The sequence below is a fragment of the Vidua chalybeata genome, chromosome 36 (assembly GCF_026979565.1).
Source record: "Vidua chalybeata isolate OUT-0048 chromosome 36, bVidCha1 merged haplotype, whole genome shotgun sequence".
NCBI lineage: Eukaryota > Metazoa > Chordata > Aves > Passeriformes > Viduidae > Vidua > Vidua chalybeata.
In genome coordinates, this window is record NC_071565.1 from 35,455 (window position 1) to 62,100 (window position 26,646).

The 26,646-nt window shown below is 58.3% G+C and overlaps 1 protein-coding gene across 1 annotated transcript in view; it reads left to right on the forward strand.

Annotated features, from left to right (window-relative positions):
• The window catches only part of POLR2A (RNA polymerase II subunit A), a 29,926-nt gene extending 3,616 nt beyond the window's left edge, over positions 1–26,310 (forward strand). Inside the window, exons 2-29 of the mRNA XM_053968575.1 lie at positions 21–153; positions 705–841; positions 1,552–1,725; positions 2,830–3,111; positions 4,120–4,281; positions 5,085–5,305; positions 6,348–6,480; positions 7,202–7,326; positions 8,357–8,567; positions 9,610–9,819; positions 10,442–10,610; positions 10,976–11,070; positions 11,634–11,837; positions 12,512–12,734; positions 13,474–13,657; positions 14,193–14,364; positions 15,473–15,578; positions 16,616–16,821; positions 17,257–17,481; positions 18,399–18,645; positions 19,396–19,496; positions 19,586–19,690; positions 19,997–20,179; positions 21,189–21,392; positions 22,047–22,233; positions 22,834–22,947; positions 23,514–23,663; positions 24,199–26,310. Of these exons, the coding sequence (XP_053824550.1) occupies positions 21–153; positions 705–841; positions 1,552–1,725; positions 2,830–3,111; positions 4,120–4,281; positions 5,085–5,305; positions 6,348–6,480; positions 7,202–7,326; positions 8,357–8,567; positions 9,610–9,819; positions 10,442–10,610; positions 10,976–11,070; positions 11,634–11,837; positions 12,512–12,734; positions 13,474–13,657; positions 14,193–14,364; positions 15,473–15,578; positions 16,616–16,821; positions 17,257–17,481; positions 18,399–18,645; positions 19,396–19,496; positions 19,586–19,690; positions 19,997–20,179; positions 21,189–21,392; positions 22,047–22,233; positions 22,834–22,947; positions 23,514–23,663; positions 24,199–25,355 (5,820 nt within the window). The 3' untranslated portion in view covers positions 25,356–26,310. The remainder of the gene's footprint in view (positions 1–20; positions 154–704; positions 842–1,551; positions 1,726–2,829; positions 3,112–4,119; positions 4,282–5,084; positions 5,306–6,347; positions 6,481–7,201; positions 7,327–8,356; positions 8,568–9,609; positions 9,820–10,441; positions 10,611–10,975; positions 11,071–11,633; positions 11,838–12,511; positions 12,735–13,473; positions 13,658–14,192; positions 14,365–15,472; positions 15,579–16,615; positions 16,822–17,256; positions 17,482–18,398; positions 18,646–19,395; positions 19,497–19,585; positions 19,691–19,996; positions 20,180–21,188; positions 21,393–22,046; positions 22,234–22,833; positions 22,948–23,513; positions 23,664–24,198) is intronic.
• The last annotated feature ends 336 nt before the right edge of the window (positions 26,311–26,646 follow it).

Consider the following 26,646-nt stretch of genomic DNA (forward strand, 5'->3'; position numbering starts at 1 on the left):
GTTTCCCTTTTGCCCCCCAGAAACGGATGTCGGTGACCGAGGGGGGCATCAAGTACCCCGAAACCACCGAGGGGGGACGCCCCAAACTGGGGGGGCTCATGGACCCCCGGCAGGGCGTCATTGAGAGGACGGGGCGCTGCCAGACCTGTGCTGGTGAGTTTGGGGGTCCTGAACCCCAAAAATCCTCACGGGGGGACCCCCAAAGTCCCAAATCTTCACAGGGACCCCCTGAGCCTCAAAAGTACCTCACAAGGAGGGTCTTGAACCCCCAGATCTCTCACATGAAAGGCCCTGAACCCCCAAATCTTCACAGGGTGGGGACCCAAAACCCCCTAAAATTCTCCTGGTTTGGGTGGGGGGGGCTTTGTTGGTTTTGGGGTGTCCTTTTTTGTGGGGTTGCCCTTTTTGGGGAGCTCCCCTCATTTTTTCCTCCCCAAATTTTACTTTTTGTTCCACCCATGGGATTTCTTAAGGGAGACTTCAGTGTTTTTTGGGGGGTTCTCTTATTTTGGGGTTTCTTTTTTGGGGGTGATGTCCCTCTTTTTTGGGGGTTTTCGTTTTTTGGGGTGCTCCCATTTTTTAGGGTTTTTTTAGGGCTGTTCCACTCCCACCCCAAAACCCCATTCTGGGGGGGTTTCCCTCTATCCCAACCCCCCCCATCCAATTTTGGGGTGTCCCCCAATCCGATTTTGGGGTGTCCCCAGGGAACATGACGGAGTGTCCGGGCCACTTTGGCCACATCGAGCTGGCCAAGCCCGTGTTCCACGTGGGCTTTTTGGGCAAAACCATGAAAATCCTGCGCTGCGTCTGCTTCTTCTGCTCCAAGCTGCTCGTGGACTCGGTGAGACCCCAAAAAAACACCGGGGGACCCCAACATTTTGGGGGGGAGGGGTTGGTTTTGGGCTGGCAATGCCCCAAAAATGGCCCCGTGGTGGCACCTTGGGGACACATCGGGGATGGGGGTTGGTGTTGGGTTTGGGGGATTTTGGGACCGTTTTGGGGGTGTCCAAAGGGAGGTGACAGAGTCAGGGGACATCAAGAAGAGGTGACAAAATTTGGGGACACTGAGGGGAGGTGACAAAATGTGGGGACACTAAAGAGAGGTGACAAAATGTGGGGACACTAAAGAGAGGTGACAAAATCTGGGAACACTAAAGGGAGGTGACAAAGTTGGGGGATACCAAGAAGAAGTGACAAAGTTGGGAGACACCGGGAAGAGGTGGCAAAATTTGGGGGACACCAAGAAGAGGTGACAAAATCAGGGCACACATCGAGAGTTGGGGGACACAGAGCTGTCACCTGCTGGGTGGTCTCGGAGGTGCTGAGGGACCACAACGTGACAATTCCAGATGCCCAAAATCACCTTTTATGACCTCAAAACCACAACGTGACCCCAAAATGGCATTTCCTGACCCCAAAGTGGCATTTTGTGACCCCAAAATGGCGTTTTCTGACCCCAAAGTGGCATTTTTATGACCCCAAAATGGCGTTTTCTGACCCCAAAGTGGCATTTTTATGACCCCAAACCTGCATTTTATTTTTTGGGGGCAGAACAACCCCAAGATCAAGGACATCCTGGGCAAGTCCAAGGGGCAGCCCAAGAAGAGGCTGACCCACGTCTACGACCTGTGCAAGGGCAAGAACATCTGCGAGGGGGGCGAGGAGATGGACCACAAGTTTGGGGTGGAGCAGCCCGAGGGCGACGAGGACCTCACCAAGGAGAAGGTGGGCACCCCAAAATCCCCCTTGGCGGCCCCAAAACTTCTGTTTGTGGCCCCAAAACTTCTGCTTGGGGTCCCTTTTCCCCCTTTTTTTCCATTTTAGTGGCACAGCAGTTGTGGGTCCTACCAGCTGCTCTTGCTGCCCTGTTAATGATCTCATTTACAAGTCTGTCACCCCAATAATTCCCTTTTTTCACTCTTTTCTCTCCGTGTTTCACCCCAACAACCCCATTTTTAACCTCAGTAATCCCCATTTTCCCCGTTTTAGGGCCATGGCGGCTGTGGGGGCTTCCAGCCCCTGTTGCTAACTCCAATAATTCTCCTTTTCACCTCTACTACTCTGTTTTTAATCCAAATTTTTCCCATTTTTCAACCCAATAACCCCATTTTGCCCCTTTTTCTTCAAGTTTTAGGGCCACAGCGGCTGCAGGCACTGCCAGCCTCTGTTGCTGACCCAAATAACCCCACTTTTCACCCCAAAAACCCCATTTTTCACCCCAAAAACACCATGTTTCACCCCGATAGCCCAACTTTTGCCCCAATAACCCAACGTTTCCCCCCAATAACCCCATGTTTCACCCCAATAAACCCACTTTTCACCCCAATAACCCCATTTTTCACCCCAATAACCCCATTTTTAACCAAATTTATCCCCATTTTCCCCATTTTTGGACCACAGTCCTAAAATGCTGCGGGTGGTACCAATCCCTGTTGCTAACCCCAATACTTCCCTGTGTTTCACCCTGATAACCCCATGTTTTCACTCCAATAATTCCCCATGTTTTCACTCCAATAATTCCCCATGTTTTCACTCCAATAATTCTCCATGTTTCACCCCAATAAGTCCCCATGTTTTCACCCCAATAATTCCCCATGTTTCACCCCGATAACCCCACATTTCACCCCAATAATCCTATTTTTCACCCTGATAACCGCGTTTCACCCCAATAACCCCACGTTTCACCTCAATAACCTCACGTTTCACCCCAATAATCTCATTTTCACCCCAATAATTCCCATTTTCTCCCCAAAACCCCCACGTTTCACCCCAAATACCCCATTTTGCACCCGACTAACCCCGTTTTGCCCCCTTTTCCCCCCGTTCCAGGGCCACGGCGGCTGCGGGCGGTACCAGCCGCGCATCCGCCGCTCGGGGCTGGAGCTCTACGCCGAGTGGAAGCACGTCAACGAGGACTCGCAGGAGAAGAAGATCCTGCTGAGCCCCGAGCGCGTGCACGAGATCTTCAAGCGCATCTCGGACGAGGAGTGCTTCGTGCTGGGCATGGACCCCAAATTCGCCCGGCCCGAGTGGATGGTGTGCACCGTGCTGCCCGTGCCGCCGCTGTCCGTGCGCCCGGCCGTGGTCATGCAGGGCTCTGCCCGCAACCAGGTGGGGTTTGGGGTGATTCTGTGGGGTTTTGGGGTCATTCTGTGGGGTTTTGGGGTCGTTCTGTGGGGTTTGGGGTGATTCTGTGGGGTTTTGGGGGTGTTTGGGGGGTGTTTGGGGTGATTGGGGTGTTTGGGGCACCGTGCTGCCCGTGCCGCCGCTGTCCGTGCACCCGGCCGTGGTCATGCAGGGCTCTGCCCGCAACCAGGTGGGGTTTGGGGTGATTCTGTGGGGTTTTGGGGTCATTCTGTGGGGTTTTGGGGTCGTTCTGTGGGGTTTGGGGTGATTCTGTGGGGTTTTGGGGGTGTTTGGGGGGTGTTTGGGGTGGTTTTGGGGTGTTTGGGGCACCGTGCTGCCCGTGCCGCCGCTGTCCGTGCGCCCGGCCGTGGTCATGCAGGGCTCTGCCCGCAACCAGGTGGGGTTTGGGGTGATTCTGTGGGGTTTTGGGGTCATTCTGTGGGGTTTTGGGGTCGTTCTGTGGGGTTTGGGGTGATTCTGTGGGGTTTTGGGGGTGTTTGGGGGGTGTTTGGGGTGGTTTTGGGGTGTTTGGGGCACCGTGCTGCCCGTGCCACCCTTGTCTGTGCCCCTGGCCGTGGTCATGCAGGGCTCTGCCCGCAACCAGCTGGGGTTTGGGGTAATTTTCTGGGGTTTTGGGAATTCATGGGGTGATTTTGGGGGTTATTGGGGTGATTGGATGGGTTTTGGGGGGTTTGGGGTACTGTGCTGCCCATGCCCCCAGCTGTGGTCACGCAGGGCTCCGCCCGCAACCAGGTGGGCACTGGGGCAGCTTTTGGGGGATCCCAGGGTGGGTATTGGGGTCCCTGATGCTTTTTGGGGTCTCCTCACTTCTTGGGGTCCCCATTCTTCAGGGTAACCCCATTTTTCTTCCACCCCAAATTCACTCTGCACCTTTCCCACGACGCTTTGGGTTTTCTCATCTCCCCTTATCAACGCCAAATCTCCTAATTAATTAATTTTGGGGTCACCCCGCTAATTTTGGGGCGTCCCTAGGATGACCTGACCCACAAGCTGGCCGACATCGTCAAGATCAACAACCAGCTGCGGCGCAACGAGCAGAACGGGGCGGCCGCGCACGTCATCGCCGAGGACGTCAAGCTGCTGCAGTTCCACGTGGCCACCATGGTGGACAACGAGCTGCCCGGCCTGCCCCGGGTACAGGAGGGGTCACAGCGGGGTTTTGGGGGGTCACAGAGGAATTTTGGGGGTCACAGAAGGGTTTTGGGGTGACACAAGGTGAGGGAAGTTCAGGTGGTGGCCCCAAGTTGCGGCCATGGACGTCAAGCTGCTGGAGGTCCACGTGGCCACCGTGGTGGACAACGAGCTGCCCAGGATCCAGGAGAGTCTGGGGGGGTCACAGGGGGGTTTAGGGGGTCACAGGGGGGTTTAGGGGGTCACTGAGGGTTTTTTGGGGGTTACAGAGGGGTTTTGGGGTGACACAGGCTTGGGGACAGGAGGGTGGTGGCCCCGTGTCGCACCTGTGAGCATCAAATGGCTCCAGGTCCACGTGGCCACCATGGTGGACAACGAGCTGCCCAGGATCCAGGATAGTCTGGGGGTGTCACAGGGGGTTTTTGGGGGTCACAGAGGGGTTTTGGGGTGACACAGGCTTGGGGACAGGAGGGTGGTGGCCCCGTGTCGCACCTGTGAGCATCAAATGGCTCCAGGTCCACGTGGCCACCATGGTGGACAACGAGCTGCCCAGGATCCAAGAGAGTCTGGGGGTGTCACAGGGGGTTTTTGGGGGTCACAGAGGGGTTTTGGGGTGTCCCAGCTGGGACACAAAGGGGACAAATGGGGACAGAGCAGCCTGGGGACCCCCTGAGCCTCACAAAGTCCCAGCAGGAGCTGGGGACATTCCCAGGAGGGATCAATTTCTGTCCCCCGGTGGAGTCTGGATTTTTGGGGTGATTTTGGGGGTTCCAACCCTCCCTGAACCCCAATTTCTCCTCCCCCAGGCCATGCAGAAGTCGGGGCGCCCCCTGAAGTCCCTGAAGCAGCGGCTGAAGGGGAAGGAGGGTCGGGTTCGGGGCAACCTCATGGGGAAACGCGTGGATTTCTCCGCCCGCACCGTCATCACCCCCGACCCCAACCTGGCCATCGACCAGGTGGGCGTGCCGCGCTCCATCGCCGCCAACATGACCTTCGCCGAGATCGTCACCCCCTTCAACATCGACAGGTGGGCTTTGGGGTGGTTTGTGGGGGATTTATGGGGGTTTGGGATGGATTTATGGGGGTTTGGGATGGATTTATGGGGGTTTGGTGTTGGTGTTCCCCGCTCCATCACTGCCAACGTGACCTTCGCCGAGATCGTCGCCCCTTTCAACATCGACGGGTGGGCTTTGGGGTGGTTTGTGGGGGTTTTAGGGGATTTATGGGGGTTTGGGATGGATTTATGGAGCTTTGGGGTCGATTTGTGGGGGTTTGGGATGGATTTATGGGGGTTTGGGATGGATTTATGGGGGTTTGGTGTTGGTGTTCCCCCCTTCATGACCACCAATGTGACTTCTGGTGAGATCATCACCTCCTTCAACATCGACGGGGGGCTTTGGGATGATTTACAGGGGACTTACGGGGTTTTGGGATGGATTTATGGGGTTTTGGGATGGATTTACGGGGTTTTGGGATGGATTTATGGGGTTTTGGGGTGAATTTATGGGGGTTTGGGATGGATTTATGGGGGTTTGGGGTGAATTTATGGGGGTTTGGGCTGGATTTATGGGGTTTTAGGATGGTTATCCTCTCCTCCATCACCATCACTGTAACCTTTGCTGAGATTGTCACCTTCAACGGTGGCTAGAGGAGTTTGGGGAGGATCTGAGGGACTTTGGGGTAGATTTTGGGGTGTTGGGGGTGAATGTGCGGAAGTGTCTGGTGTGGTTGGAGGAGTCTGGGGGAGTTCAGGGAGATTTAAGGGTTAAGGGTGTTAAAGGGGTTTTGGGGGGATTTGGGGGTTTGGGGGATTTTAGGACAGATGTGAGGCAGTTTTGGGATGATTTAGGAACATTCAGGGAGCTTTGGGGTGGTTTTGGGGTCATTGGGGGGTTTGGGATGGACACAGGGATATGGAGGAGGGCGTTAGGATTGAGTCGATCCCAATAACCCAAAACCACCCCAAACACCCTTTAAACCCCACTGATCCTTCTCAAGGTGACTCTGAGAGCTGTGAGGTGAATCCCTGACCCCCAAAATCCCCTGAACTGACCCCAAAAACCCCGCAGGCTGCAGGAGCTGGTGCGCAGGGGGAACAGTCAGTACCCGGGGGCCAAGTACATCATCAGGGACAACGGGGACAGGATCGACCTCCGCTTCCACCCCAAACCCAGCGACCTCCACCTGCAGATCGGGTACAAGGTCAGCACCCCAAAACCCCAGCACTCACAGCGAGGATCCCAAAAACCTGAGGGACACCAAAAACTGGGCGTGGAACCCACGACTGCGGGGCGTGATTGTTGGTTTGGGGGTTTAGAGCTCTGGGGTTTGGGTCAGTCCTTGATTTTGGGGTTCAGAGCTGTGGGGTTTGGGTCAATCCTTGATTTTGGGGTTCAGAGCTCTGGGGTTTAGGTCAATCCCTGATTTTGGGGTTCAGAGCTCTGGATTTGGGGTTCAGAGTTGTGGGTTTGGATTTGAATCCCTGATTTTGGGGTTCAGAGCTCTGGGTTTTGGGTCAATCCTTGATTTTGGGGTTCAAAGCTGTGGGTTTGGAGGTGAACCCCTGATTTTGGGGTTCAGAGCTCTGGATTTGGGGCTCAATCCCTGATTTTGGGGTTCAGAGCTCTGGATTTGGGGTTCAATCCCCGGTTTTGGGATTCCCAGTTCTAGATTTGGGGTTCAATCCATAATTTTAGGATCTAAATTTTAGATGTTGGGTTCAATCCAAAATTTTGGTTTCAAATCTCTGAAATTTGAGGTTCAATGCTCAATTTTGGCTTCCACCACCAGCAGGGAGTGAATTTAACCCCAAACCCCTCATTCCTCACTCTGACCCCACCATTTTTGGGAGAAAGATGCCGTTTTTGGGGTGTCCCCCATTTTTGGGGTGTCCCCCTGACTCTTGGGGGGGCTTTGGGGACAGGTGGAGCGTCACATGTGCGACGGGGACATCGTCATCTTCAACCGGCAGCCCACCCTGCACAAGATGTCCATGATGGGTCACAGGGTCAGGATCCTGCCCTGGTCCACCTTCCGCCTGAATCTGAGGTAAATCACCCCAAAAACCCCAAAATTAACCCTAAAATCAACCCCAAATTCTGCCCTGGTCCACCTTCTGCCTGAATCTGAGGTAAAACACCCCAAAAACCCCAAAACTGACCCCAAATCTTGCTCTGGTCCACGTTTTGTAATGAGATGAACGTGTCCCTGCCGTGTCCCCTCAGTGTCACCACGCCCTACAACGCCGACTTTGACGGCGACGAGATGAACCTGCCCCGTGTCCCCACAGTGTCCCCTATGTCTCTGATGTCCCCTCGATGTCCCCTCAGTGTCACCACGCCCTACAACGCCGACTTTGACGGCGACGAGATGAACCTGCCCCGTGTCCCCACAGTGTCCCCTATGTCTCTGATGTCCCCTCGATGTCCCCGAAGTCCCAGTGTCCCCACAATGTCCCTGAGATTCCTGATCTCCCCCTGTCCCCCACAATGTCCCAGTGTCCCCAATGTCCCTGATGTCCCCACAGTGTCACCACGCCCTACAACACCGACCATGACGGCGACGAGATGAACCTGCCCCGTGTCCCCAGTGTCCCAGTGTCCCCAATGTCCCTGATGTCCCCTCGCTGTTCCAGTGTCCCCACAATGTCCCAGTGTCCCCAATGTCCCTGATGTCCCCTCAATGTCCCAGTGTCCCCAATGTCCCTGATGTCCCTTCCATGTCCCTGATGTACCAGTGTCCCTACAATGTCCCTGAGATCCTTGATGTCCCCCTGTCCCCACAATGTCCCAATGTCCCCGATGTCCCCTCAATGTCCCCTCAGTGTTACTGCACCCTACAATGCCGACTTTGATGGCGTTGAGATGAACCTGCCCAGGTCCCTGCCATGACCCCAATGTCCCTGATGTCCCCGATGTCCCAGTGTCCCCACAATGTCCCAAATGTCCCTGATGTCCCCTCGATGTCCCCTCAGTGTCACCACGCCCTACAACGCCGACTTTGACGGCGACGAGATGAACCTGCCCCGTGTCCCCACAGTGTCCCCAATGTCCCTGATGTCCCCTCGATGTCCCCACAGTGTCACCACGCCCTACAACGCCGACTTTGACGGCGACGAGATGAACCTGCACCTGCCGCAGTCGCTGGAGACGCGGGCGGAGATCCAGGAGCTGGCCATGGTGCCCAGGATGATCGTCACCCCCCAGAGCAACCGGCCCGTCATGGGCATCGTGCAGGACACGCTGACGGCCGTGCGCAAGTTCACCAAGAGGGACGTCTTCCTGGAGAGGGTCGGTTTTGGGGTCATTTTGGGGGTGTTTAGGTTGATTTGAAACGATTTGGGGTTGGTTTGGGGTGATGGACGGTGGTTTTGGGGTGATGGACGGTGGTTTTGGGGTGGTTTCTGGTGGTTTTGGGGTGGTTTCTGGTGCCGTTGCGTTGGACGCGCTGAAGGCCGTGCGCAAGTTCACCAAGAGGGACGTCTTCCTGGAGAGGGTCGGTTTTGGGGTCATTTTGGGGGTGTTTAGGTTGATTTGAAACGATTTGGGGTTGGTTTGGGGTGATGGACGGTGGTTTTGGGGTGATGGATGGTGGTTTTGGGGTGGTTTCTGGTGGTTTTGGGGTGGTTTCTGGTGCCGTTGTGTTGGACGCGCTGAAGGCCGTGCGCAAGTTCACCAAGAGGGACGTCTTCCTCAAGAGGGTTGGTTTTGGGGTCATTTTGGGGGTGTTTAGGTTGATTTGAAATGATTTGGGGTGGGTTTGAGGTCATTTGTGGTTGTTTTGGGGTGGTTTCTGGTGGTTTTGGGGTGGTTTCTGGTGCCGTTGCGTTGGACACGCTGACGGCCGTGCGTGAGTTCACCAAGAGGGACGTCTTCCTGGAGAGGGTCGGTTTTGGGGGGGATTTTGGGAGTTTTGGGGTTGTTTAGGGTGATTTGAGATGATTTAGGGTTGGTTTGAGGTGGTTTGGGGTGGTTTAAGGTGAGATCAGGTGGTTTTGGGGAGGTTTAGGTGGTTTTGTTCAGGACGCGCTGATGGCCACGCACAAGTTCACCAAGAGGAACATCTTCCTCAAGACGGTTTGGTCTGGGGGGATTTTGGGGGCTTTTAGGGCATTTTTAGGATATTTTGGGATCTCTATGGGGTTTCCTTGATTGATGACATTTTTGGGGTGTCTCTCAGGGTGTGGTGATCACCCTGCTGACGTTCCTGTCCACGTGGGATGGGAAGCTGCCCTAATCCCCCATCCTGAAGGAGACTTTGGGGCATTTTTAGGATGTTTTGGGATCTCCATGGGTTCTCCTGGATTGATGACGGTTTTGGGGTGTCCCTCAGGGCGAGGTGATGAACCTGCTGATGTTCCTGTCCACGTGGGACGGCAAGGTGCCCCAGCCGGCCATCCTGAAGCCGCGGCCGCTCTGGACAGGGAAGCAGATCTTCTCCCTGATCATCCCCGGCCACATCAACTGCATCCGCACCCACAGCACCCACCCCGATGACGAGGACAGCGGCCCCTACAAGCACATCTCCCCCGGGGACACCAAGGTGGGGGCATCCGAGGAGCTCCTAGGGGGGCTTGGTGGGTGGGAAGGTGATCTGAGGGGGTTTTGGTGGGATCTGAGGGAGTTTTGGGATGGTTTCATGGGGTTTTGGTGGGATCTGAGGGAGTTTGGGGTGGTTTGATGGGGTTTTGGTGGGATGTGAGGGAGTTTGGGGTGGTCTGAAGTGCTTTTGGTAGAACTTGAGGAGGTCTAGGGGGGCTTGATGGGGTGGGAAGGTGATCTGAGGGAGCTTTGGGGTGGTTTGATGGGGTTTTGGTGGGATCTGAGGGAGCTTTGGGGTGGTTTGATGGGTTTTGGTGGGATCTGAGGGAGCTTTGGGATGGTTTGATGGGGTTTTGGTGGGATCTGAGGGAGTTTGGGGTGGTCTGAGGGCTTGGTGGGGTGCAGAGTTGGTTTGGGGCGACATTGGTGGGGTCTGAGGGTGATTTAGGGTGGTCTGAGGGCTCTTGGGATGTTCTGAGGGGGCTTTGGTGGGACCTGCTCTGGTCTAGGAGAGCTTTGTAGACTTTGAGGTGATGTGGGGTTGTTTTTGGGGTGCTCCAGGTGGGTTTTGGGGTTTTTTTTGGATCTTTGAGGTCCTGACCCCGTTCTTTGGATGTCCCCAGGTGATCGTGGAGAACGGGGAGCTCATCATGGGCATCCTGTGCAAGAAGTCCCTGGGGACGTCGGCCGGGTCCCTGGTGCACATCTCCTACCTGGAGATGGGCCACGACACCACGCGGCTCTTCTACAGCAACATCCAGACCGTCATCAACAACTGGCTGCTCATCGAGGGTCAGCGTGGTCCCAGGGGACTCCTGTGGGGCTGGGGACCTTCCTGGTGGCATCTAATGGGGGTTTGGTCACCCGGGGATCTTCTCAGGTCCCAACTTGGTGGAGCCCTTGGGCTCTCTTAGACTCCATTTTTGAGGTTCTGGTGGTCCTTGGACCCCTTTTTTGGGGACAAGGAGGACTCAGGAATTTTGGGGGAGCGTCCCGACCCCATTTTCATCCCTAAAGGACCTCGTTGTCCCCATGTCCTCCTTTTGTCCCACAGCCTGACCAGAACCTGACCCAGGGTTGGTTTTTTGGGGTGAGGGGTTGGAGATGACCCCGAATTTGGGGGAGGGATCCCCCTGAACCCCAAATGTCCCCCCCAGGTCACACCATCGGCATCGGGGACTCCATCGCTGACGCCAAGACCTACCAGGACATCCAGAACACCATCAAGAAGGCCAAGCAGGATGTCATTGAGGTGGGACTGCGGGGAGTTTCCTGGGAATTTGGGGAATTCCACAAGGGCTTTGGGGCGGTTCCTGGAGAATCTCGGGGTTTGGGCGGTTCCTGGAGGATCTCAGAAGGTCTGGGGGGGTTCCTGGAGAATCAGGAGGTTTGGGGCGGTTCCTGGAGGATCTCAGGAGGTTTGGGGCGGTTCCTGGAGGATCTCAGGAGGTTTGGGGCGGTTCCTGGAGGATCTCAGAAGGTTTGGGACAGTTCCTGGAGGATCTCAGGAGGTTTAGGGCAGTTCCTGGAGGTTCCTGTGGAGTTTTTCTGAGTTTTTTGGGATTTTTATGACGTTCTTGAGATGGTTTTGGGCACCAAGAGGTCTAAGACCAACATCTCCAAGGTTTGGGGGGTTCCAGAAGGTCTTGGGATGCTCCATACGGGGTTTGGGGAGGTTCCTGGAGGATCTCATGGGGTTTTGGTTGGTTCTTGTGGAGTTTTTTGGGATTTTTTGAGATTCTCAGGTGGTTTTGGCCGTCAGGAGGTTTCAGGGCTCCCTGCTGACCCTTTTGGGGTGGTTTTTGGGGTCTCCAGGTGATCGAGAAGGCCCACAACAACGAGCTGGAGCCCACCCCAGGCAACACCTTGCGCCAGACCTTTGAGAACCAGGTGAACCGGATCCTCAACGACGCCCGTGACAAGACCGGCTCCTCTGCCCAGAAATCCCTCTCCGAGTACAACAACTTCAAATCCATGGTGGTCTCGGGGGCCAAGGGCTCCAAGATCAACATCTCCCAGGTTTGGGGGGTTCCAGAAGATCTTGGGAGGCTCCATGTGGGGTTTGGGGCAGTTCCTGGAGGATCTCAGGAGGTTTGGGGCGGTTCCTGGAGAATCAGGAGGTTTGGGGCAGTTCCTGGAGGATCTCAGAGGGTTCGGGGCGGTTCCTGGAGGATCTCAGGGGGTTTGGGGCAGTTCCTGGAGGGATCTCAGAGGGTTTGGGGCAGTTCCTGGAGGGATCTCAGAGGGTTTGGGGCAGTTCCTGGAGGATCTCAGGGGGTTTGGGGCAGTTCCTGGAGGGATCTCAGAGGGTTTGGGGCAGTTCCTGGAGGATCTCAGGGGGTTTGGGGCAGTTCCTGGAGAATCAGGAGGTTTGGGGCAGTTCCTGGAGGATCTCAGAAGGTTCGGGGCGGTTCCTGGAGGATCTCAGGAGGTTTGGGGCTGTTGCTGTAGGATCTCAGAAGGTTTGGGGCAGTTTCTGGAGGATCTCAGAAGGTTTGGGGCAATTCCTGTAGGATCTCAGGGGGTTTGGGGCGCTTCCTGGAGGATCTCAGAAGGTTTGGGGCAGTTCCTGGAGGATCTCAGGAGGTTCCTGGAGGTTCCTGTGGAGTTCTATGGAGTTTTCTTGAGTTTTCTTGAGCTTCCGAGGTGATTTTGGGATGTGTCCCCAACGTCCCTGCCTGGTGTCCCCTCAGGTGATCGCGGTGGTGGGGCAGCAGAACGTGGAGGGCAAGCGGATCCCGTTCGGCTTCAAGCACCGGACGCTGCCGCACTTCATCAAGGACGACTACGGCCCCGAGAGCCGCGGCTTCGTGGAGAACTCCTACCTGGCCGGCCTCACCCCCACCGAGTTCTTCTTCCACGCCATGGGCGGCCGCGAGGGCCTCATCGACACGGCCGTGAAGACGGCCGAGACCGGTCAGTGTCCCCAGAACGTCACTGTGGGCCTTTCAGGAATCCAGAATTCCACCCACGTGGCCTTCAGGACCCCAAAATCCCAGTGTGGAAACCCTGAGGGCCCTAAAACCCTCCCTAGATACCTCCAGGATCCCCAAACCCTCCCCAGATGCCTCCAGGAGATCTCCAAACCCTCCCCAGATGCCTCCTGGAGGCCCCAAACCCTCCCCAGATGCCTCCTGGAGGCCCCAAACCCTCCCCAGATGCCTCCTGGAGATCCCCAAACCCTCCCCAGATGCCTCCTGGAGGCCCCAAACCCTCCCCAGATGCCTCCTGGAGGCCCCAAACCCTCCCCAGATGCCTCCTGGAGGCCCCAAACCCTCCCCAGATGCCTCCAGGAGATCTCCAAACCCTCCCCAGATGCCTCCTGGAGGCCCCAAACCCTCCCCAGATGCCTCCTGGAGGCCCCAAACCCTCCCCAGATGCCTCCTGGAGATCCCCAAACCCTCCCCAGATGCCTCCTGGAGGCCCCAAACCCTCCCCAGATGCCTCCTGGAGGCCCCAAACCCTCCCCAGATACCTCCTGGAGGCCCCAAACCCTCCCCAGATGCCTCCTAGAGATCCCAAATCCTCCCAGATGCCTCCTGGAGATCCCCAAACCCTCCCCAGATGCCTCCAGGATCCCCAAACCCTCCCCAGATGCCTCCAGGAGATCTCCAAACCCTCCCCAGATGCCTCCTGACCCCTCCCCACCCCTCAGGGTACATCCAGCGGCGGCTGATCAAGTCCATGGAGTCGGTGATGGTCAAGTACGACGCCACCGTCAGGAACTCCATCAACCAGGTGGTGCAGCTGCGCTACGGCGAGGACGGGCTGGCCGGCGAGAGCGTCGAGTTCCAGAACCTGGCCACCCTCAAACCCTCCAACAAGGCCTTCGAGAAGAAGTGAGGGACATGGGGGACACAGTGGGGACACGGCCCGGGGCAGGGCGTGGTCGTGGGAGGGGTCAATGGCCCCTGTTGGGGTCATTGAAGGGCTCATTTCAGGAGTTGGGGACGTCTTGGGGTCTTCAAATGGGAGTTGGGGACATCTTGGGGTCTTCAGATGGGGGTTGGGAACATTTTGGGGTCTTCAAATGGGAGTTGGGGACATTTTGGGGTCTTCAAGTGGCTCCTTCAAAGGTTTCAGACCCATCTTGAGGTCCCCAAGTGGCTCCTTCCAGAAGCTGGGGACATTTTGGGGTCTTCAAGTGGCTCCTCCCAAACCTGGGTGACATTTTGATGTCCCCCAACCTCTTCCACCCCAAACATTGGTGTCCCCAACCTTCTCCTCCCCAACTTTGGTCACATCTTGGTGTCCCCAACCTTCTTCTACCCAACGCGGACCAACGTTTTTGATGTCCCCAGGCTTGTCCAGCCTGAGGCGGGTGACGCTTTGGTGTCCCCTGGATGTCCCTGAGGTGTCCCCGTGTCCCCGCAGGTTCAAGTTCGACTACACCAACGAGCGGGCGCTGCGCCGGACGCTGCAGGAGGAGCTGGTCAAGGACATCCTGTCCAACGCCCACATCCAGAACGAGCTGGAGCGCGAGTTCGACCGCATGCGCGAGGACAGGGAGGTCCTCAGGGTCATCTTCCCCACCGGGGACAGCAAGGTGACACCAAAATGCACCCCGAGAACACCTGGGACACCCCAAAACCCAACTGGGACACCCCAAAACCCAACTGGGACACCCCAAAACCCAACTGGGACACCCCAAAACCCAACTGGGACACCCCAAAACCCAACCGGGACACCCCAAAACCCAACCGGGACACCCCAAAACCCAACCGGGACACCCCAAAACCCAACCGGGACACCCCAAAACCCAACTGGGACACTCCAAAACACAACCGAGATACCCCAAAACCCAACTGGGACACCCCAAAACCCAACTGGGACACTCCAAAACCCAACCGGGACACCCCAAAACCCAACCGGGACACTCCAAAACACAACCGGGACACCCCAAAACCCAACCGAGATACCCCAAAACCCAACCAGGATACCCCAAAACCCAACCGAGACACCCCAAAACCCAACTGAGATACCCCAAAACCCAAATGAGATACCCCAAAACCCAACCGAGATACCCCAAAACCCAACCGGGATACCCCAAAACCCAACTGAGATACCCCAAAACCCAATCGACATACCCCAAAACCCAACCGAGATACCCCAAAATCCAACTGGAATATCCCAAAACCCAACCAGGATACCCCAAAACCCAACCGAGATGCCCCAAAACCTAACTGGGACACCCCAAAACCCAACCGGGACACCCCAAAACCCAACTGAGATACCCCAAAACCCAACCAAGACACCCCAAAACCCAACTGGAATCACCCAAAACCCCAAATTCCAACCAGGACATCTCAAAACCTCCTCAAAAACCAACCAGGGCACCCTAAAAACACCTGGGACACCCCAAAATCCACACAGATCATCCCAAATTCCTTTATTTGGGGTGTATGGAGGACCTCGGGGTCACCTTCCCCACTGGGGACAGCAAGGTGACACCAAAATGCACCCCAAAAACACCTGGGACACCCCAAAACCCAACCAAGATGCCCCAAAATCCAACCAAGATGCCCCATTCTTGGGCTCTGACTCCCTGTATTTGGGGTTCTTCCCCCATTTTGGGGTGCTGATCCCATTTTTTGACCCCTGACCCCCCATTTTTGACCCCTGACCCCCCGTTTTTGGGGTTCTTCTCCCCCCAGGTGGTCCTCCCCTGTAACCTGCTCCGCATGATCTGGAACGCGCAGAAGATCTTCCACATCAACTCCCGGCTGCCCTCGGACCTGCACCCGGTCAAGGTGGTGGAGGGTGAGTGGGGCATGGGTCTGGGGTCCCTCTGGAAGGTTCTGGAGATCCTCGAGTCCCTCAGGAAGGTTCTGGAGATCATTGAGTCCCTCAGGAAGCTGTGATGGGTTTGGAGTCCTTCAGTAAAGTTCTGGAGATCCTTGAATCCCTCAGGAAGGTTCTGGAGATCCTTGAGTCCCTCAGGAAGGTTCTGGAGGCCCTTGAGTCCCTCAGGAAGGTTCTGGAGGCCCTTTAATCCCTCAGGAAGGTTCTGGAGATCCTTGAGTCCCTCAGGAAGGTTCTGGAGGCCCTTGAGTCCCTCAGGAAGATTCTGGAGGCCCTTGAGTCCCTCAGGAAGGTTCTGGAGGCCCTTGAGTCCCTCGGGAAGCTGTGATGGGTTTGGGGTCCCTCAGGAAAGTTCTTGAGATCCTTGAGTCCCTAAGGAAGGTTCTGGAGGTCCTTGAGTCACTCAGGAAGGTTCTGGAGATCCTCGAGTCCCTCAGGAAGGTTCTGGAGATCCTTGAGTCCCTCAGGAAGATTCTGGAGGCCCTTGAGTCCCTCGGGAAGGTTCTGGAGGCCCTTGAGTCCCTCGGGAAGCTGTGATGGGTTTGGGGTCCCTCAGGAAAGTGCTCGAGATCCTTGAATCCCTCAGGAAGGTTCTGGAGATCCTTGAATCCCTCAGGAAGGTTCTGGAGATCCTTGAGTCCCTAAGGAAGGTTCTGGAGATCCTTGAGTCCCTAAGGAAGGTTCTGGAGGCCCTTGAGTCACTCAGGAAGGTTCTGGAGATCCTCGAGTCCCTCAGGAAGGTTCTGGAGGTTCTTGAGTCCCTCAGGAAGCTGTGATGGGTTTGGGGTCCCTCAGGAAAGTTCTGGAGATCCTTGAGTCCCTCAGGAAGGTTCTGGAGATCCTTGAGTCCCTCAGGAAGGTTCTGGAGGCCCTTGAGTCCCTCAGGAAGGTTCTGGAGGCCCTTGAGTCCCTCGGGAAGCTGTGATGGGTTTGGGGACCCCCAGGGCCGTTCTGGCCGCCCTCGGTAGCCCCCTGTGACCGCGCTGTCCCCTCAGGGGTGAAGGAGCTGAGCCGCAAGCTGGTGATCGTCAACGGGGAGGACCCCCTGAGCCGGCAGGCGCAGGAGAACGCGACGCTGCTCTTCAACATCCACCTGCGCTCCACGCTCTGCAGCCGCCGCATGGTGGAGGAGTTCCGGCTCAGCGGGGAGGCCTTCGACTGGCTGCTGGGGGAGATCGAGTCCAAGTTCAACCAGGCCATCGTGAGAACGGGCTTTGGGGTCGTTCTGGGGGGATTTGGGGTCGCTTCTGGGGTTTTGAGGGGGCTTGGGGTCAGATCTTGGGATTGGGGATCATTTCTGGAGGTGTCTTGGATTGGCTGCAGGGGGAGAACGAGTCCAAGTTCAACCAGGCCATCGTGAGAACGGGCTTTGGGGGATTTGGGGTCATTCTTGGGGGCTTTGAGGTCGTTCTGGGGGGATTTTGGTTCACTTCTGGGGTTTTGAGGGGGTTTAGGGTCAGGGTTTGGGGTTTGGGGTCAGATCTGGAGCTACTTTGGAGTGGCTGCTGCAGGAGATCGAGTCCAAGTTCAACCAGGCCATCGTGAGAATGGGATTTGGGGTTATTCTTGAGGTTTGGGGTCACTCTGGGGTTTGGTGACCCCGCTGTGACCCTTTGCTGTCCCCGTGTCCCCTCAGGCCCACCCCGGTGAGATGGTGGGCGCGCTGGCCGCGCAGTCCCTGGGCGAGCCGGCCACGCAGATGACCCTCAACACCTTCCACTACGCGGGGGTGTCGGCCAAGAACGTCACCCTGGGCGTGCCCCGCCTCAAGGAGCTCATCAACATCTCCAAGAAGCCCAAGACGCCGTCGCTCACCGTGTTCCTGCTGGGCCAGAGCGCCCGCGACGCTGAGCGCGCCAAGGTGGCACCTGGGGACACGCTGGGGACAGCAGCTGGGGGTCTGGGGGTGCTTTGTGTCCTCACAGCCTTGCGGTGGCCCTGTGGGTTTGTGTCACCTCCTTGTCCCCTCAGCCCTGTGGTGGCTCCATGGCTTCATGTCCCCGTGGTGGCCCTGTGGGTTTGTGTCACCTCTGTGTCCCCATGGCGTCCATGTTCCCATGTCCCTGTCCCCTCAGGACATCCTGGGCCACCTGGAGCAGAGCACACCCAATGTCCCTCTGTCCCCTCTGTGTCCCCAGTGTCCCCCTGTCCCCAGGACATCCTGTGCTGCCTGGAGCATACCACGCCCAATGTCCCAATGTCCCCTCCACTCTATGTCCCCAGTGTCCCCATGTCCCCTGACTGTCCCCATGTCCCCTGACTGTCCCCAGGACATCCTGTGCCGCCTGGAGCACACCACACCCAATGTCCCCTGACTGTCCCCTCCATGTCCCCAGGAGATCCTGTGCCACCTGGAGCACACAATACCCAATGTCCCCAGTGTCCCCTCCATGTCCCCAATGTCCCCTGACTGTCCCCAGTGTCCCCAGGAGATCCTGTGCCACCTGGAGCACACAATACCCAATGTCCCCATGTCCCCAATGTCCCCTGACTGTCCCCAATGTCCCCTGACTGTCCCAATGTCCCCAGGACACCCTGTGCCGCCTGGAGCACACAATACCCAATGTCTCCTGACTGTCCCCAATGTCCCCTCCATGTCCCCAGGACATCCTGTGCCGCCTGGAGCACATCACACCCAATGTCCCCATGTCCCCAATGTCCCCTGACTGTCCCCAATGTCCCCAGGACATCCTGTGCCACCTGGAGCACACCACACCCAATGTCCCCAGTGTCCCCTGACTGTCCCCAATGTCCCCTGACTGTCCCCAATGTCCCCAGGACATCCTGTGCCGCCTGGAGCACACCACGCTGCGCAAGGTGACGGCCAACACCGCCATCTACTACGACCCCAACCCTCAGAGCACGGTGGTGGCCGAGGACCAGGAGTGGGTCAACGTCTACTACGAGATGCCCGACTTCGACGTCAGCCGCATCTCGCCGTGGCTGCTGCGCGTCGAGCTCGACCGCAAGCACATGACCGACCGCAAGCTCACCATGGAGCAGATCGCCGAGAAGATCAACGCCGGTGGGTGGGCCGGGCACGGGATTTGGGGGGGGTTGAGGTAGTTTGGAGGAAGTTTGGGGGTGTTTGAGGGACTTGGAGGGGGCTTGGAGTGACCTGGATGAGGTTTGAGTGGGTCTGAGCAGCTTTTGAGGGACTTGGAGGGGGTTTGAGGTGACCTGAATGAGCTTTGAGGGCATCTGAGGAACTTCTGGGGGGTTCTGAGGGGGTTTGGGGTGTTCTGGGGGGACCTGGAGGGGATTTGAGGTGACCTGGATGAGTTTTGAGGGCATCTGAGGAGCTTTTGAGGACTTGTGGGTGAGTCTGGAGGGGCTTTTGAGGGACCTGGAGGGGCTTTGAGGAGACCTGGATGAGCTTTGAGGGCATCTGAGCAGCTTTTGGGGGGTTCTGAGGGGGTTTGGGGTCTTTTGGGGGGACCTGGAGGGGCTTTGAGGTGACCTGGATGAGCTTTGAGGGCATCTGAGCAGCTTTTGGGGGGTTCTGAGGGGGTTTGGGGTCTTTTGGGGGGACCTGGAGGGGGTTTGAGGTGACCTGGATGAGCTTTGAGGGCATCTGAGGAGCTTTCTGTGGGTTTCTGGTGACCCTCGAAGGCATCTGAGAGCTCTTCAAGGAGTTCTGGGTGAGCCTGGAGGAGCTTTGGGGTGATCTGGGTGAGCTTTGGGGTTCCTGGCAGATCTTTGAGGAGACCCCGGAGGTCCCCTGGGTGCCGTGACCTTGGAGGTGACCCCGTCCCCACCCCGTGTCCCCTCCCAGGCTTTGGTGACGACCTCAACTGCATCTTCAACGACGACAACGCCGAGAAGCTGGTGCTGCGCATCCGCATCATGAACAGCGACGAGAACAAGATGCAGGAGGTGGGCAGGGACCTGGGGACACCTCAGGGGACACCTCAGGGGACACCTGGGGTGGCCTGGGCGTCACCTGTGCCCCACCGTGTCCCCAGGAGGAGGAGGTGGTGGACAAGATGGACGACGACGTCTTCCTGCGCTGCATCGAGTCCAACATGCTGACGGACATGACCCTGCAGGGCATCGAGCAGATCAGCAAGGTGGGGACACCTGGTGGGGTCCATGAAGGGATGGGAGGTCTCCAGGGATACCTGCAGAACTCCATGGTGACCTTTAGAAGGTCCAGGAGATCTTTAGAAGGTCCAGGATGGTTCCTGGTGACACCTGTGGGTACCTGAGAAGGTCTTTGGGTACCACCAGGTGCTCTGAGGGTTCAAGATCTCCAGGTAGATCTTAAGGAGCATCAGGAGCTCTCCATGGAGACTTCTAGGAGGTTCCAAGAGACCTTTAGAAGATACGGGTCACCCATGGTGACACCACGGTGACACCTGTCCCCACCTGCCCAGGTGTACATGCACCTGCCGCAGACGGACAACAAGAAGAAGATCATCATCACCGAGGACGGGGAGTTCAAGGCTCTCCAGGAGTGGATCCTGGAGACCGACGGCGTCAGCCTCATGCGGGTGCTGAGCGAGAAGGACGTGGACCCCGTGCGCACGACCTCCAACGACATCGTGGAGATCTTCACCGTGAGTCACCTGGGCTGGGGACACACCTGGGGGACGAGGGACACACCTGGGGGACGAGGGACACACCTGGGGGGTGAGGGACACACCTGGGGGACGAGGGAGACACCTGGGGCTCGTGGTGGAGATCTTCACCGTGAGTCACCTGGGCTGGGGACACACCTGGGGGACGAGGGACACACCTGGGGGACGAGGGACACACCTGGGGGACGAGGGACACACCTGGGGGGTGAGGGACACACCTGGGGGACGAGGGAGACACCTGGGGCTCGTGGTGGAGATCTTCACCGTGAGTCACCTGGGGAGTGAGGGACACACCTGGGGTGTGAGGGGACACCTAGGCTGGGGTTTGGAGGACATCATGGTCCTCATGGTGCATGATCTCCAACGACATCATGGAGATCTTCACCGTGAGTCACCTGGGCTGGGGACACACCTGGGTCCCCAGGTAATGGGATTCCCAACCCCCTGGATTTTGGGAATTCTCACCCTGGATTTTGGGAATTCCCAAAGCCATGGATCTCAGGAATTCCCATGCCCTGGATTTTGGGAACTCCCACGCCCTGGATTTCAGGATTTCCCATTCCCTGGATTTTGGGAATTCCCACGCCCTGCATTTTGGGAATTCCCACGCCCTGGATTTCGGGGTTTCCCATTCCCTGCGTTTTGGGAATTCCCACTCCCTGGATTTTGGGAATTCCCACGCCCTGGATTTCGGGAATTCCCACGCTCTGGATTTCGGGATTTCCCATTCCCTAGATTTTGGGAATTCCCATGCCCTGGATTTCGGGGTTTCCCACTCCCTGGATTTTGGGATTTCCCACTCCCTGGATTTCAGGAATTCCCACGCCCTGGATTTCGGGATTTCCCACTCCCTGCATTTAGGGAATTCCCACCCTGGATTTCGGGGTTTCCCACTCCCTGGATTTTGGGATTTCCCACTCCCTGGATTTCGGGATTTCCCACTCCCTGGATTTCGGGGTTTCCCACGCCCTGGGTTTGGGATGCGCAGGTTTTGGGGATCGAGGCGGTGCGGAAGGCGCTGGAGCGGGAGCTCTACCACGTCATCTCCTTCGACGGCTCCTACGTCAACTACCGGCACCTGGCGCTGCTGTGCGACACCATGACCTCGCGGGGACACCTGATGGCCATCACCCGGCACGGCGTCAACCGCCAGGACACCGGGCCCCTCATGAAGTGCTCCTTCGAGGAGACGGTGCGGGAGCGGGAACGGGGTTTGGGAATGGGGGATTGGGGTGGGAGTGGGGATTGGGGTGGGAATGGGGTTTGGGAACGGGGAGTGGGAATGGGGGATTGGAGTGGGGACGGGATTTGGGAATGGGGATTGGGAATGGGGGATTGGGGTGGGAGTGGGGATTGGGGTGAGAATGGGGTTTGGGAATGGGGATTGGGGTGGAGACAGGGTTTGGGAATCGGGGATTGGGGTGGGGATAGGGTGGGGTGGGATTGGGGTGGGGATGGGGATTGGGAATGGGAGATTGGGGTGGGAATGGGGGATTGGAGTGGGAATGGTGTGGGAACAGGAATTGGGGTGGGGATGGGGATTGGGAATGGGGGATTGGGGTGGGAACAGGAATTGGAATGAGGCATTGGGGTGAGAATGGGGATCGGGATGGGAATGGGATTTGGGAATTGGGGTGGGAGTGGAGATGGGGTGGGAGAAGGTTTTGGGATGGGAATGGGGTGGGAACAGGAATTGGGGTGGGAATGGGGTTGGGAATGAGAATTGGGGGCTGGGAATGGGGTTTAGGAGCTGGGAACGGGGGATTCTGTGGGCATTTCACAGGATTTGGGGTTCAAGAGGGACATTTAAAGGTTGAAGCTGATTTTGGGGTGTCCCCTCGCTCAGGTCGACGTCCTGATGGAGGCAGCTGCGCACGGGGAGAGTGACCCCATGAAGGGCGTGTCCGAGAACATCATGCTGGGCCAGCTGGCCCCGGCCGGCACCGGCTGCTTCGATCTCCTGCTGGACGCCGAGAAGTGCAAGCACGGCATGGAGATCCCCAGCGCCCTGCCCGGCCTCGGCGTCGGCGGCCGTGAGTCCCCAAAACCCTGGGGACACCCCCGGGGAAAATGGGGACACCCCCGGGGAAATGGGGACACCCCCGGGAATGGTGGCCGGGTTCCTCCAGGAGCAGCTGGGCACGCCCCAAGGGTGGTGGCACAAAGACCTTCAAGGTCATGGTGGTCATTGGCCAGTTCTGGGTGTCCCGTGGCAAGAGGGGGCAGCCTCAGATTTTGGGGTCCACGCAGATTTTGGGGTACACCAGGACTGGATCCTACAAGGGAGGAGTTAGGGTTGTGGCAGTGGTGACATGAAGACCCCCAGTGTCACCGTGGCCACCACCGTGTCCCAGCTCTGGTCACTTGGTGTCCCCCAGACGTTGATATCTCCCAGATTCTGGGGTTCCCCAGATGTTGATGTCCCCCAGATGATGGGGTCACCCCCAGATTTTGGGGGTCCATGGGGGAGGAGGGGACACCCCAAGGGTGGTGGTGACACAAAGACCCCCGATGTCACCGTGGCCACCACCGTGTCCCAGCTGTGGTCACTTGGTGTCCCCCCGATGTTGATGTCCCCCATATTTTGGGGTCCCCCCGGTTTTGGGGTGCCCCTGACCCCGCTCTCTCCGCAGCCACCGGGATGTTCTTCGGCTCGGCCCCCAGCCCCATGGGGGGGATGTCCCCGGCCATGACCCCCTGGAACCAGGGGGCCACCCCGGCCTACGGCGCCTGGTCGCCCAGCGTGGGTGCGTTGGGGCACTGGGACGGACTGGGAGGGACTGGGAGGGGTTCTCGGGGGGTCTGGGGCAAAATGGGGGTCACTGGGATGGCTGTGGGGGGGAATTTGGGGTGAACTGGGGATGATGAGGGTTCCCCTGACCCCTTTTCCCCCACAGTCAGCGGGATGGGGCTGGGTTGTGTTTAAGGGGTGCTTTTGGGGTCTCAGGTTCTGTTTGGGGCTGGTTTTGGGGTCTCAGGTTGTGTTTTGGGGTCCCCCTGACCTCCTTTTCCCCCACAGGCAGCGGGATGGGGCTGGGTTGTGTTTAAGGGGTGGTTTTGGGGTCTCAGGTTGTGTTTGGGGCTGAATTTGGGGTCCCCCTGACCTTCTTTTCCCCCACAGGCAGCGGGATGGGGCCAGGTTGTGTGAATGGGGTGGTTTTGGGGTCTCAGGTTGTGTTTTGGGGTCCCCCTGACCCCCTTTTCCCCCACAGGCAGCGGAATGACCCCGGGCGGGGCTGGGTTGTGTTTAAGGTGTGGTTTTGGGGTCTCAGGTTGTGTTTTGGGGTCCCCCTGACCCCCTTTTCCCCCACAGGCAGCGGGATGACCCCGGGCGGGGCCGGGTTCTCCCCCAGCGCCGCCTCCGACGCCTCCGGCTTCAGCCCCGGCTACTCCCCGGCCTGGTCACCCACGCCCGGCTCGCCGGGGTCACCCGGCCCCTCCAGCCCCTACATCCCCTCCCCCGGTGAGTACGGCCCCAAAAACACCCCAAAATACCCTTAAAATAACCCAAAATAACCAAAAACACCCATAAAACACCCTGTAACACCTAACAACACCCCAAAACATGCTGAAACACCCTAAAATAATCCAAAATACCTGTAAAACACCCTGTAACCCCTAATAACACCCCAAAACACACTGAAACACCCTAAAATAACCCAAAATACCCGTAAAACACCCTGTAACCTCTAACAACACCCCAAAACTCATTGAAACACCCCAAAACAGCCTCGTAACACCCCCTCACTGAGCCCCACAACACCCGAACAGCACCTCAAAGGGACCCCCAACACCCCCACAACACCAACAGCCCCACAACACCCGAACACCACCTCAGGGGGCCCTACAACATCCAAACAACACCTCAGAGGGCCCTACAACACCTCCACAACACCCGAACAGCGCCTCACAGGGCCCCACATCTCTCTACAACACCCCCACAACACCCCAACCACCCTCCCCAGCACCCTCCTGACCCCCGTGTCCCCTCTCCGCAGGTGGGGCCATGTCCCCCAGCTACAGCCCGACGTCCCCCGCCTACGAGCCGCGGTCGCCGGGGGGCTACACCCCACAGAGCCCCAGCTACAGCCCCACCTCTCCCAGCTACAGCCCCACCTCGCCCAGCTACAGCCCCACCTCGCCCAACTACAGCCCCACCTCGCCCAGTTACAGCCCCACCTCTCCCAGTTACAGCCCGACCTCGCCCAGTTACAGCCCCACGTCCCCGAGCTACAGCCCCACGTCCCCGAGCTACAGCCCGACCTCCCCCAGCTATAGCCCCACCTCGCCCAGCTACAGCCCAACCTCGCCCAGTTACAGCCCGACGTCTCCCAGTTACAGCCCCACCTCCCCCAGTTACAGCCCCACCTCGCCGAGCTACAGCCCCACTTCTCCCAGTTACAGCCCCACTTCTCCCAGTTACAGCCCGACCTCGCCCAGTTACAGCCCAACCTCGCCCAGTTACAGCCCCACCTCGCCCAACTACAGCCCGACCAGCCCCAACTACACCCCGACGTCTCCCAGTTACAGCCCCACCTCTCCCAGTTACAGCCCCACCAGCCCCAACTACACCCCGACCTCGCCCAACTACAGCCCCACCTCGCCCAGTTACAGCCCCACTTCCCCCAGTTACAGCCCCACCTCTCCCAGTTACTCCCCATCCAGCCCCCGCTACACCCCGCAGTCGCCCACCTACACCCCCAGCAGCCCCAGTTACAGCCCCAGCAGCCCCAGTTACAGCCCCACGTCCCCCAAGTACACCCCGACCAGCCCCAGCTACAGCCCCAGCTCCCCCGAGTACACCCCGACCTCGCCCAAGTACAGCCCCACCTCCCCCAAGTACAGCCCCACCTCGCCCAAGTACAGCCCCACCTCGCCCACCTACAGCCCCACCACGCCCAAGTACAGCCCCACCTCGCCCACCTACAGCCCCACCTCGCCCGTCTACACCCCGACGTCGCCCAAGTACAGCCCCACCTCGCCCACCTACAGCCCCACCTCGCCCAAGTACAGCCCCACCTCGCCCACCTACAGCCCCACGTCGCCCAAGGGCTCCACGTACAGCCCCACGTCCCCCGGCTACAGCCCCACGTCGCCCACCTACAGCCTCACCAGCCCGGCCATCAGCCCCGACGACAGCGACGACGACAACTGAGGGGCGGCCTGTGGGGACGGGGGTGTCACCCCCCAAAACCCCCGCCCCAGGCCGTGGGGGTGACCCCCAGCTCGACACGGGGTCGGGGTTGTTGTTGCTCCCCAACACCCCCAGCTCGACACGGGGACGGGGTTGTTGTCACCCCCAAACCCCGCAGGCCATGGGGGTGACCCCAAAATTGATTTGGGGATGCGGTGGTTGTCACCCCCCGAACCCCCACAGGGATACGGGGTCGGGAGTGTCACCCCCTGAACCCCCAGATTCTGATGGGCTCGGGGTTGTTGTCACCCCCAAACCCCACAGGCCTCGGGGGTGACCCCAAAATTGACACGGGAGCAGCAGCGTCACCCCCACACTGAAACGGGGTCGGGGGTGTCACCCCCCCAAAAACCCAAAACAGGCCGTGGGGGTGACCCCAGTATCCAACGACAACGGGGCTGTCACCCCCAAATGGAAATGGGCTGGGGGTTGTCACCCCCAAACCCCCAAGTTCTGGTGGGGACAGGGCTGTTGTCACCCCCCAGGTCCCCACGGGCTGTTGGGGTGACCCTGAAATTGGGGTGACACCGAAGGGTGGTGATGGCTAAATTTGGGGTCACCCCTAAGTTGGGGTCACCCCCAAAGTTGGAGAGACCCTCAGGTTTGAGGGGGAACCCCTGGACTGAACTTGACCCCAAAGTTCAGAGGGGGCAACCCCCAAACTGGGGCTGACCCCCAAACTGGGGGGGATCCCTAAACTGGGGGGGGGACCCCTAAATTGGGGTGAAACCCTTAAATTGGGGGGGTTGATCCCCAAACCAAGCTCTGACCCTTAAATTTGGGGTGACCCCCAAGTCGAGGGTGACCCCCAAGTTAGGGGTGACCCCCCAGTTGGGGTGGGGGCAGGTGTGGGAGCCCCCCCCCATTTTGGGGGGTGCCGGTGGGGGGTTGTAATTTATGGGGTTCATTAATGAGGATGGGGAGGGGGGTGGGGGAGGGGGGCGCTCGTTGGTGGCGGTTTTGGGGGTTCGGGGGAGGGGGGTCCTTTGCCCCTCCCCCACCCCCCTTTATTTCGCTGTTTTCACTTTTGGGGTTGTTGTGGGGGGAGGGGAAGCGAATTTTGGGGAATTTCAGATTTTGGGGGGGGGAGTTAATAAAAGTTTTATTGATTTTCAACCTGTGACTCTTTTTGGGGGAGAGGGGAGACCCCAAAACTCCTCATTTGGGGACACCTGGACACACCTGGGCACCTGTGGTGGCCCTGAGGAACTGGAGGGGGATGTGGAGGAACATCACAGTGGGCATGGGTGGG